The sequence below is a fragment of the Mauremys reevesii genome, linkage group 1 (assembly GCF_016161935.1).
Source record: "Mauremys reevesii isolate NIE-2019 linkage group 1, ASM1616193v1, whole genome shotgun sequence".
Lineage (NCBI taxonomy): Eukaryota > Metazoa > Chordata > Testudines > Geoemydidae > Mauremys > Mauremys reevesii.
This window is the reverse complement of record NC_052623.1, coordinates 64,537,423-64,550,468: the sequence shown is the minus strand read 5'-3', so window position 1 is coordinate 64,550,468 and position 13,046 is coordinate 64,537,423. Positions and strand designations below refer to the sequence as shown.

The 13,046-nt window shown below is 39.9% G+C and overlaps 1 protein-coding gene across 1 annotated transcript in view; it reads right to left on the bottom strand.

Moving 5' to 3' along the window:
* SIAH3 (siah E3 ubiquitin protein ligase family member 3) overlaps positions 1-10,359 on the bottom strand; it is a 66,452-nt gene extending 56,093 nt beyond the window's left edge. The window contains exon 1 of the mRNA XM_039507804.1: positions 10,181-10,359. Within this exon, the coding sequence (XP_039363738.1) occupies positions 10,181-10,315 (135 nt within the window). The 5' untranslated portion in view covers positions 10,316-10,359. The remainder of the gene's footprint in view (positions 1-10,180) is intronic.
* Positions 10,360-13,046: the final 2,687 nt, after the last annotated feature.

Sequence of the window (13,046 nt, the reverse complement as noted above, 5' to 3'; positions counted from 1 at the left end):
CCACAGGACTCTTTGTCGCTAGTTGCTAAAATGATATTCCTAGCCTGGTGATCTGCCCACATCACCCCGACTGCCTTCAAAATACTCCACTGGCTCCCCTTCTCCACTGCAGGTTTAAACTTCCTGTACGTGGACTCCAGGCCCTGCACAGCTCTGCCCCTGCCTGCTTATCCATCCTAGCCACTCACACTGTCCCTCTCCTAATCCAATGGTGACAGCTTCAATGCCCTGTTTATCGGCTTCAACTCCCCTCCCTACATATCTCCTGAGCTAGTCTGAAAAGCCATTCTCCACTTCTCCTGAAGAGCTCCATCTTCCATGACTCCTAAAAGAAAGGAGTCAAGGACATGTATTTATTTGTGTATAGACCCTTTTTTAAAATTAAATGTCTGTTTCACATTGCTAAGTATCTTCCACATCTTCGCTGAGTCTCCACACAATCTTAGTGATGCAGTCCATGCCTTTCTCCTCTGTCCTCACCCTATTGTTTTGTGGCATCCCTCTTTTTGATGTTATCTGAAATTAGATTGTATGCCCTTTGGGACAGGAAGCATGGTGCCTTATCTGTACCTTGAGGCAACTTGCACACTCTTGTAAAATAATATTGCATATCATGTTTGGATGCTGTGCTCATATCCATATCACCTGTGTTTATCTTAAAGAGGTCTGGCAATCTTGGCTGGATTTTCTTTTGGACAAACCAAAGGAACCATTTTTTGTTAGCTGTGGTCTCAGACCTGGAAGTGGCCTGGCTGGATTTACTACTTGTTAGGTGATAGCTACCTATAATCAGAGGCATCTTCTCTCGAGCTCTTAGTACCTCTCAGAAGAAGAAACTTCCATGCAGCCCACAAGCCAAACCTGGCTCACATAACTCTAAAACAGGGGTCAGCAACCTTTCAGAAGTGGTGTGCCGAGTCTTCATTTATTCACTCTAATTTAAGGTTTCGCGTGCCAGTAATACATTTTAAGGTTTTTAGAAGGTCTCTCTCTATAAGTCTATATATTATATAACTAAACTATTGTTGTATATAAAGTAAATAAGGTTTTTAAAGTGTTTAAGAAGCTTCATTTAAATTAAAATTAAAATGCAGAGCCCCCCGGACCAGTGGCCAGGACCCGGGCAGTGTGAGTGCCACTGAAAATCAGCTCGAGTGCCGCCTTTGGCACCTGTGCCATAGGTTGCCTACCCCTGCTCTAAAATGTAGTTTACAATTGTCCTCATCATTATCAGAGGGATGCAGATAGTAGAGACTACAGGTCCCAATATGCAACCCTGCATCTTGATTGGAACAGATGATGCATTGCAGCACGGGGACCAGTAATTTTTCTAGCATGTACCTCCCTATTAAAAGGAGAAGGCGGCTGAATTCTATTCTGTTTTATACATATTAAGTGTGGCTCTCAGGTTCCTGGCAAGTTCCTACTACAGGCTCCAGCTGAATGAAATTTGAATACCTCTAACTTGAAGACAGATGACTAAGGCCCCAACCCTACACACACGCTAAATTCTAAGCATGTGAATAATCCCTTTAAATTCATGGTACTACTCCCTGTGCTTAAAGTCCAGTACAAACATGTTTGCAGGATGTGGGTCTGCAATGCTAAATATTCTGACACTATCAATAGCATCATCCTGCAGTTACCATCTCAAACTCTCATTTAGCAAAGCCTGAAGGTGACCGTAACCTTCTGCCTACCCCAGCCAGGACAAAGAACCCCCTTTGTGTTTCTTTACTAGGTTTTCACACTTATTACGTTGCTTATTTTCCACATGGCAGTCTCTAACATTGTAAGCATGTTTTCATTTTCTGATGGGATGATGCTCTTCTCTGCTCTGTTGAAGCCCACCTCATTGTTTATCTGTAGCCTCTATTTGTTTTCTACACAATGAGAGGTTACTGATTTGATCCAATTTTTTTCTGTCTCGTTTGTGCTCCATTTTTCTGTGCTTTGCCTTTTATTTCAATGGATAGATAGTGCCAGAGAAAGGAAAGTGTTGGTAAGCTCCAGGCTTGGGAGTCAGGGGATTTGGATTCTATTCCAATCTGTGCCACAGATTTCCTGTGGGATTTTGGCAAGTCACCTAACTTCTCTGGAGCTCAATTTCACCATCAGTAAAATAAGGATAACAACACATTCCTTCCACGCAGGGATGATGTGAGGATAAATCCATTAATGTTTGCCAGACATTCAGAAATGCCTCTAAATAAGTTAACTGTTTTTTGATTCAGGTGGTACACTGAGTATATGTAAGGCAGCTCATCTGAAATGCCAGGATATTTCTCCCTCCCCTCCTCTTAATATAGAACACTTGGGTAGAACACGTTTCATGCATCAAGCAGAAATCTTGTATGTGGTGTCGGACTCTCAGGCCATCAAGTCTTTGTGGTTGTGTAGGAACGGGTCAAATGGCGAATGATCGCTATGGCCGACTGTCTGGCTAAGTGTTGAAGAAGAAGACGACGCTCACACTGAGGTTACTAGAAAACCTCCATGAACCACTGAAATTTTATCCCAAGTGCAGCTATACTCATTCCTGCCACTGAACCCATATATCCCTAGAAACTAATTCCAATAAACAGAGATATTGACAAACGTCTGAAGGTACATGATGCATTCGGATTTAGCCACATGTTTCTATTCACATCAATGAGGTGAAAGGGGCTAAATCTCTCTGCTTTTACAGTTCCTGAATATCTTCTCACTGGTGATTGTTTTGCTGGTATAGTCTATCAATAGCTGAATTGATTGCATGGAACAATTAGTTGATTAATTGAAACAAAATTACAGTCATTCAGTTAAATTGCAAATCAGGAACCCACTCCTGCTCTGAAGTCCATGGAGTTTTACTTCAGTGGGGACAGGAGCAGGCCAAAATCAGGTTACTAAAAAGCAAGCAGGAAAATCTTTTGCTTCAGGTTTTCTAACAGCAGACAAGTGGCAGTGTGAGGAACAACAGAAAGGAGAGGAAGGTACTTTACAGAAAGAGGTAGGCTATGAAAAGAAATAAAAATGAAGCAATCCGATAAGGTGTTGAATGCCTTGACAGTCAGGCTTTCAGTTTCCAAATAAAACACCTATCAGGACAAAAAGGCATGCTAGGAAATTGCTCACATTTATAGCTGTCTCCAGACAAAAACCTCAGCTCCGAACACACACAAACTGGCAAAGTTTGGATCTAGATCCTGATCAACTGAATTTGGCAGCTCATCTCTACTTGCATTACAGCAACTATTATAAAAATTGAGTATAATGGGAGCAAAATATTTCCTAGATCGCTTTTGATTTTCTAAAGAAAGCTGCATCCTATCAAACTGAAACTGCATTCTTTCCCTTCCCACCTTCCAGGCACAGGCCTGGGGGCAACATCTCTCAAGGCAAATGAAGGGGCCTTTTATTTTCTTTTGTGTGTGTAAATGTTGTGCACGGGAGAGGTGCCAGATTGACAGCTCTGGAATCCTCTGTGTAAACTGACTCCCCAGGTTATTGATCCCTCTCATATGGCAGGAGTATGAACCTTTGTCACCCTGACCCAGGTCAGATGAGTAGAACCAGGAAATAAAGTCCACTCTCTTACCAGTATGCCTGTGTGTCAGACATTTATTATAGCTTCTGTTTATTCCCAGAACTGGGTCAGAATAGGCAGTGTCCATGTAAAGCTTCCCCACCCTGTACTGGGAAGATGTCTTAACCCTGACTTGTAAGGAGGGTGAGAAGGTAATTCAGTCTCCATGAACATTGCAGTGTTGCCAAGTTGGACAATTTTATTGCAAGTCTAGCAATTTTGAAGGTCTGCTATGAGCCCCCACCCCACATGCTGGAACCTGAGCATCTCAGCTTTCATTTAAGGAAGAAAAGCACATTTTTAGCCCTTGTGGGTGCAGAGAAAAGCTTGAAAACATAGACCCTAAAGTCTCCAACACCAAAAGACAAATAAAAAGAGCCCAACATTTATTCTTATTTAAATCTCATTATTTTTGAGCCAAACTCATGATTTGGGAGTGCCTAAACCCATGATTTTTGAATGCATGGGGCTCGCAATATTGCATTTAATCTGTGGCTTCTCTGCTGAGTAACCTACAAATCATGCCAATTAGTGCCAGCTGTGATTATTTTTTGTGCAACACATGTCCACTGGGAACTGGATCGAGACCTATCAACTCATTTCACATTGTCAGGCCTTTCATTCACGCATCTCTTTCATTTGCACCCTCTGTGTTAGCAATAGTCACCCTATGGGGCTACATTTCTCCTGAGATGTATTGGCCCATTATGTGCAATAGAATTTAAGAACTACGCTGAAAGATGATGGCTATAGTGTGTTGTGGGTGGGGCTGATGGATCAGCATGTGGGACCATATTAGATAGCTAGTTATAAACACCTGCTGTCAAATCCCCTGCTGAGAAGATGGGTATTTCTCTAATATTATAATAACTGCACTGTCTTCCGTTGAAAATGCCTGACTTGAAACTTCTTGTGAGGAACTTTTTCTTTTTAATAAAAACTTCTTTAAAATCACATTACTCTCAACACCCAACCTTATATTTACCTGTCCACCCCCTGCTCCCAGAGCTGTATCACAACAGACAACAGCAATAGTTAATCTCCCACAAGAGGGGGGTCAGTTTAAGACGATTAAGTCAGAAACTATTTTTCCCGCCATTTCTTGTGCTTTATTTTCTCTTAGGAGAGATCACAATTGCTGTTCTATCTGATTACATTTAAACTCTGAGCTGTCCTAATTTTACACTGTAATGTCTGTGTTAGACATTGAAAATGAAGCCCTTGTTGCTCCGTGTTAAGCCTCTGTGGGGTGTGTGTATAAACTCAGGGTTAATGGGTTAGAACAGAGAAGAACTCCAGGGATTAGATAGATAGAGGCATTAATAGACAGTCTCCCCCAAGGGAGAGTCAGTGAAGCATGCTCCCACATGCCTTTGATGCAGGAAAAGGGTTGTGCGTGAATCACGATGGTTGCGTTTGCACAGAGATGTAGCAAACTGCGGAGGTTTCTTGGCTATTTGTCATTAAGCTGATTTCCAGGTTTACATTTTGAAGCCTGTTCAGCTGAGGCAGTGGTTAAGAGATGCAGCAAGTCAGCTATGGTTGGCGCCTTCTCTGGGGACACTATGCTCACATTAAAGGCTTTAGCTAAAGCTTTTACCTCTTCTTCAAATTACACTGTGTCAAATACTAATTGAGAAATAACCTAAAGCCAATAAGGACTCATTTGCACTATCAAACTAACCATGTTTATACTGTAGTATGTGTGTAACACATTGTATTCTGAATGCCCTCTAGTGGTGATTGTTACTGTAGTACTACTTAATATGGGAAATTGCCTGATGAACTAAACTAGTCAGAATCTTGAACCAGAAAGGAAGGGCTTCTGGGTGGGGAGAGTGGGACAATATAGCAGAGTGGGTTGTTAGCAGCATGTTTCAAGCTGCCTCCCTCTCTTTCCTTACACTAAATAAATAATTAAATCCCACATGTGTACAATATACCACGGCACTTAATCCTGGTTCAAAGTCTGTTGGGGATAAAGTGGATTACAACGCAGTCTGGCTGACCAGTGTGCATGGAGACAAAGTATTATAACAGGATTAAAAACCCTTCTCTCCTTCAGTTAAAGCAGATTTGTTTGGGTTTTTTTAAGATCTGGTTATAACAGTTTGGCCTTGTGAGCCATGCAATACTCCGAGTGGCTACAAGATTAAACTGTGTTTAGGCACCTCTTTATCATAAGGAACCATATTTAATGTCATGAGAGCCTAAAGGTCCTGTAGAAAGGAGAAAAGATGGTATCATAAGAACAACACATTTATTTACACCAAGAATATGAAATAAACAAAGGACGGTGGTGTTAATCACAACAAGTTAGAGTTACATAAAGTCACCAGTGCATAAATTGTAAGTTTTGGGGGCTGTCTTTTTATTATGTGTGTGTGTACAGTGTCTAGGGCAATACAGCCTTTATCTTGATTAGGGTCTGTAGGCACAACCGTAATAAAAATATTATATTATTGTTGCTGTTACTGTTATCATCATTATTATTATTAATAATAATAATTAATAATTAAGGAGGAAATACTCCATTGTAAGGCTGAACTGCTGTAGCAAAAGGAAAGAAGCAGAGACTTTTGAGTTCACTGGTCTTCTGCCATCCCTGTAATTTCCTGCATTCTTATATTTCAGTTCCCAAACAGAACATAAGACATGAAAGGGCTGATGGAAGGAAGGTGTAAGAGGGGCTGAGGAACCTGTACAGTGGAGTTATCATTAATGGAAGAAAAGAAAAGAAAAGAAAAGAAACAAAACACATTGACCCTTCTTTGCACGTGAACCAGAATACATTCCTGTTCTTTCCACGCAGAGAAAGTACTTAAAACTTTCACAGTAAGCTAAATGGCCTTTATCCAGGCGCAATGAGCACTGCTTCTTTAAGCAACCCCCTTTAATTATCATGGTCTTAAAGAGTGTAATCATTTAGCTAGTGGCTAGCTACATAATAATGCTTTTGCCTTTTATTTCAAAAGGGAGGCATCACATTGTATGCTTGAAGGAATCCCAGGTTGCTAAGTAATGGATATAATATGATTGGGAATGAAGGTGACCTATAGAAGCATGGTAAATACATGATTTTCTCTGCTCAGCAAGTGAATTTTGATTACAGCTCAGCACATGCCTCTGGTTTTAAGATGCTTGTGGCATTCTTGTGAAAGCTCATGAAAGGAGAAAGTACAAAAAGCTGCAAGAAAGAGAAATAGGCTTCAAAAAACCTATTTATACCCACATCAAATAAAGAAAATTAAGGGCGATGGTTGTAATCTTGTCTGTCCTTGTTTACAGCTGCCTGTGTTAGTCTGTCATACGAAGAGAAAATAACAGCGGATCAATACAGCTATCTGCATTGATATTTTAGCATTTTTTTAAAAATACACTAAATGGAGCGTAAGCCTCCCTAGTTAAGTCTTTTCTGCCTGAGGAAGAATATATGTTTGTAAGTGTGTATTTTACTGCCAACACAGAGACCAACACTAAAGGAATTGGTAAAGTAGCACATTCTTTACAGTCTTAGGGCTGAATTCTGATCTCAGTTACAGTACACTGGAATGAATCTGGAGTAATTCCATTGACTTCACTGAAATTCCCCTGGATTTACCACTGTGTTAGGAAGACTGGAACGTCACATATCTCTCTCTGCAGAATATTAGCATTTCCTGGCACTGCATTGGCAAGTAAACATCTTGGTAAATACAGGATCACTGAATCATGTAAAATGTACATGATGTGTAACCACAGAGCCTCAGATTGGGCTTGATCCTACATGCACTGAAAGCTCCCATTGACTTTAATGGTGCAGGACCAGGGCCCTGGCGCAAACTGACTTCAGTGGAGCTATGCCAGTGTACACCAAAGGAGGATCTGCCCATATGGGATGTGTCAAGATAATTGATCATGTAAAGAAATGTGATAAGACTTATTTATTATTCATATTACAGTAGCAATCACATCAGTGCTCCATTGTGCTAGGCGCTGCACAGATCTGGTTGCTACTGTAAGAGCAACCCCTGCCCAAAGAGATCACAATTTTAGAGTGAGCACAAATGTTCATCATTTTGGGTGAGGAAAGTGCTTGTGCTCATGGCCCTTGTTCTCAGTCAGATTTGTACTCTCATTGTTACATCTTGTTTTATATTTTAGGATTGTCCAAAAAAAATTATGGTTAAAATGACCAAATCATGGATCATCAAATATGGGACATCAAAGTTTGTCATAATACTGTAAGTCACCTAAGGAGTATATTTGGCTTTTTATTTTAAAGTACTGTAATACATCACTTGTATTTTAATATATTGGGACACTTTATTTCTAAAGTTCATAATTTATGTAATTTATTATATATTTGTACAGTGCCTAGCACTATGAGGCCCAATCTGCTTGTAGTCTTTAGATGCTAGCCCTGTGACAGTTATCATTATTCTTATTACCAAATATGGAAATCTTTGAAAATATTTCACCAGTATCATGTTCTGTGACAAGTTCCAAGTAATAGTTAGAGCACTTATATATTAATAAGTTTGCAGCACACTTCACTGTACAAGTCATTGGTTTTTTTCATATTGAAATGGTTTCTTGATCACATTCATATCCCCCTAGTGTTATAACGTATGCAGTGAAACAGGCTCACTGGGCCTGATCCTGCAAACCCGCCATATGAGCCACTCCCATTGAAGGAAAGGGGAGTTTTTGTTATGGGTTCAATCCTGCTGTTCCACCAAATCTGAAACTCCCATTTGCTTCAGTGGGACTTCTGCATGTAATGCCCGATGCAAAGCCCAGTGAGGTCAATGGAAAGACTCTTGACGGCAGTGGGCTCTGGATCAGTCCCCTGAAGGGCTCAGCCACTATGAGCTCAGAAAGTGAGACACTATTTATTTCTGGGGATAAAGAAAACACCAAATTGTTTCAAAGCATTGGAACGTACAGACTGCAGCTCCAACCTGAGAGAAATTGCTCTGATTAACTGCAAGCCCAATCTGCTGAAATGCTGAGCACCCTAAACTTCCACTGCCTTCCATGGGCACTCTACATCCTACTGGATTGGCACCTGTCTAGGCTCCACTGTACTTCAACTGGCAATAACCTAGGACACTCATTTGCTGCTTCTTGTTGTTTTAAGCAGAATGATTTGATGGTCTCCTGCTACTGTGATACATCAAAGGGGTTAGGGTAGAATTCTCCATTTTGTTAAAATATCTTCCATCCACTTACCGAGTCTGAATATTTCTTTCTACATAGTTCCTACCTATTCTGAACAGTCACACCAAACCTTAAGATAATCGGTTTTTTAAATAGGTTGTATTGGTGGGGGAGGGGGAGAATCACTTTGCAAGAGATGAGATAAGAAGTGAGCTAGTCGCTAAACGTTCCCTTTGCAGCCCTGCAATGCCTGCCCTACCTCATCCATACTGCTGGGGGCTCCCAACATGCTCAGAAACATACCCTCCGGGAGTGGCTGTACTTCTAGAAATGACCTCTTCTCATCAGTGGGACTCTCTAAGATAGTGTTGTCTGACACTGTAAATAGCATTCCTAGCAGCCTGCATTTTGTGAGTGCTACTTTCTGGAATAATGAAAAACAAGATTGTGGTGGCAATAACCAATGGCATTTTAAAGGCATTTAGGTGCCTGCCTCCCTTTGACCCTGAGTTCTGAGGCGAGACCGGTTCTCTCAAAGGATCCCCTAACGCCCTATGCTGGGAAGAGGTTCCCTTTGAGTTCCTGACAAGGACTTTGGAACAGCCAAAGAAGAGTCTGCCTAAAGAATCCATCTGTGGTTTTAGATGGCAGGACAGGACATTCTGTTCAAGAGAAGTCGGTGAGGACCTCCAGCAACCAAGATGGGCATTGATAAAACTGCTAATTTGTTATCATAATAAACCAATTAAAGACTCCCAATAGTCTGTTTGCCTCACTAGTTGCTTAGCTCCTCTCTAGATGAGATCACAATCATTGGGTTTTGGCATAGGCTCAGCTACTGCCACGTTGTCAACGGAAATCTAGAAACTTACTAAGAGAATATAGCAAGAGGGTTATTTTTATGGTGTCTATAAATGGTTTTGCTTTATTAAGGCTAATTTAAACTCATGACTAAAATATGTTCACCTTGCAAATGACTAGGGGCACTTTATATGACAGATGAAATTATTCAAATTCCCTATAGAAGAAATAGACAAACTCAAAGAAAACCTCCCTCTCTCCCTCTTCAGCTTTCTAGTCAGCAGCACGTTTCCCTTTGGTATCAGACAGTTCGGAAAGATTTCCAGGATCTGTGTTCGCACTGTTTCACAAAAGGAAACAGATTTTCATTACACTAACTTTTCCAATATTTTTTTCCAAATATTTGCCTCTTGAATATTTGATACACAGATGAAGGGGAGGGTGGGCTACTAGAGGGAGAAGCAACAATGTCACAACATTCCCTGTAGCCACTGATTGCTTGCCTTTAGCTCTAAAGTAAACTAAGCAGAAAGACCATATGAAACAGTCTCTTTGCTAGTAATGTGTTCACAACAATCTGTCCTATTGTGCTAAAACATCATTTCACTCCCTATGGAGAAACAAATGAGTAGCATAAAACACTGGAATAGAAACATATTTTTAACTCACCTTTAGGCTGTGTGTTGGGTTTACAACACAGACAAGTTGCCCAGCAGCTGAAAAAACCCTCTTAGCCTTGTAATGTTGAAACCTAAGGTGAATAAGATCTAATACAGCCCCAAAGCACTGGGTGAAGAAAAGCATCACAACTTTTGTTGTTGTTGTTTGGTGAGGAAAGCAACGAAGGAGACTGTCAGTCCTTGAGACTGGGGAAGGAGCGCAGCCTGTGAGAACTACACTCCTGCACAGCTTAGCATGCCTTCATATTCATCATCAAAATAAGATGGTTAGAATCTTGCAGCAGTGGGTCAGCCAATCAAAAGGACTGGAATGTTATCCTTGAGGTCCAGAGACAGCCAATAACAAATGCTCCCCCCGCCTACAAAAACTCCCTGATGAATTGAGCCTGGTGGAGAATGCATTATTGAACATTACCATACATCAGCACATTGCATTTATCTTGTGATTACAGCCAGCCATACATAATGCTGTGGAGATATGCAGACAAATTGATTGTTTAATGTCTCCATTTATTAATTGACTTAATTTAACACAAGAGCTCTCTAATACCAAGGCTAAATGTAAAACATTAAAAAAAACCACCAGTAAAACTGTGAGAAAGTAGCCAAATGGATTAAATATACTCTGTGTTTTACTTATAAAAGCAGTTCAGGAGAAAAATCAAATATTAGGAGAGTATTACAATTTCTTCTAGGGATTAAACAGAAGCAGATCTGTATATATAAATAAATGTGTGTGTGTGTGTGTTTGCAAGCTGTAATTAGGATTTATGGCACTCTGACTTTTTCTGAATCTTATTCTCAACTACTTTTCAGGAAAGAAATTCCAAGAGCCCCAAAACATCTTTCTTAAAAATATAAGACCAGCTCCTCAGCTGGCGTAAATTGACATAGTTCCATTAAAGTCAGTGGAGCTATTCTGATTTACACTAGCTGAGGATCAGGTCCATGGTATCCAAAAAGTAGTAATTACTGGATGCTGGAACTAGGAGAGCACAAAAAGGCACAGAGCATGCTTCTAAAAATAATGAAATACATGATGCATGAATGCACCCACACAGAGAAACGAACACTGAAGGAAAAGTGGCTTGTAAATCAATGGAATAATTACAGATGCAGAAGGCTTTTACTTGTCATTCATTTGCATAGTGGTGGGCAGCAAATTGCTAATTAACCACTAGATTGTCCTAGACATTAAAAATGGGATTAAGATCATGCATGCAAAATAATATGCTTTGCTATATTATTACCAATATGGCTCTGCTTCGATGGGTAAGGGACATTGACCTAAACCATCAGGACTTGTTAAACTTGAGTCCCATGACAGGGCTTTGCAGGGGTGGAAGTTCCATAGCAAATGTGTGGCTCAAAATGCTTATTCATTTTGTGGGACAATTCTGTGTGATCTGTTGCTCTGCTTGTTAATAAATCAAAGAAGGCTAATTTAATTAGCTCTCTGCCTGTACTTCCTATCAGGGTGCTATTTAGGATTGCTGGCTAAGTACTCAGATGGCTTATTTAGCTTTTGTAATCCTTTTCCCTTCAGAGCATAACAGATAAAAGTAGCTCTTTGTTGTTGTTTTTTTTAAACACAAGACCAGCTTGGATCAGAATTCTGCTCATGACAGACAAGCCCACATACCGAGCCAGCTCCAATCTGTGACTGAATTGTCACAACTGCTAGTTCCTAAATCAATACTGTCTCCGCCAGACTGCAGAGGATCGTTGCAAAAACCTTGAATAGATAAATGTGTGGGATATCGTGAAATTCTGGTACAGTAGGTTATGCAAAGAGAAAAAAATGGGGAACAAAAAGTTTGCTTGAGAATTAGAACAAAAGATATTCCTTGCAGTTCTGAGAATATGTATGGAGAATATTTTTCAAGTAAGCTTGAAGAAGAACTGAGCAAACATTATAATTAATTTATTTGATTAAATTTAGCCTTTTTCTCTTCATGAATTATCTACAGACTATCCGTTTTTTTAATTTATTTGTTATTTGAAATTGTTCACGCACTTTATATGAACATATTTCAACCTAGGAGTTGTCAAAGCACATATTTTGCAAATAATGTTTTGTATTAATGAATGTTGTGCATTACTTATGATGTGTGATTTATCACTTAAGTCACATGGAATTATTTCTGTTTCCGTGATTGAATGGCTGAAATGTTTATAAACAGTAAGGACCAGATTTTTAAATGTATTTAGGTGCCTAAAGTTGCAGATAGGTGCATAGTGTGATTTTCAAAAGTGCCTTGGTAACTCTGGCTCTAAATGGACTATCAAAGATACTATATTTCAAGAGGGCAATATACTGACATTTTCATGAGTCTTTCACATTCCACAAGTAATCTTCCAAATAACTATTCATTGCTATGATCTGTTTGCAGAAAATGACTTGCAAGAATGTGAATACAACTGAATGTATCTTGTGGTTATTATTTGTGTTCATGTTCATCAATAGTCTTTTGCAGAATTGGACCTAGCTATAAATTATAAGGCATAAGTACTTTATAATTTCCATACCCTTTATTTCTATTTTAAGTATATAGGGCCTAATTCTCCTCTCACTGACATGAGTTTTACCGTGGTGAATTGAATGCAAGGGAGTTACACACCAGTGTGAGTGAGAGGAGAATCCAGCCCAGACACTGGATTTACTTGATCAATACAATCTAATTATGAATCCCTCGTTTCTATAGCTCACTACTACTAAATCCAAAGGTAATTTAATTCCACATCATCTGACCATGGGCTAGATCCTCAGTAGAATCTGGATCTGGTAAATGAGCACAGCTCCAGTGACATCAGTGCAGTAAAGGTGTGTTTATCATTGCAAAATACTTCACATG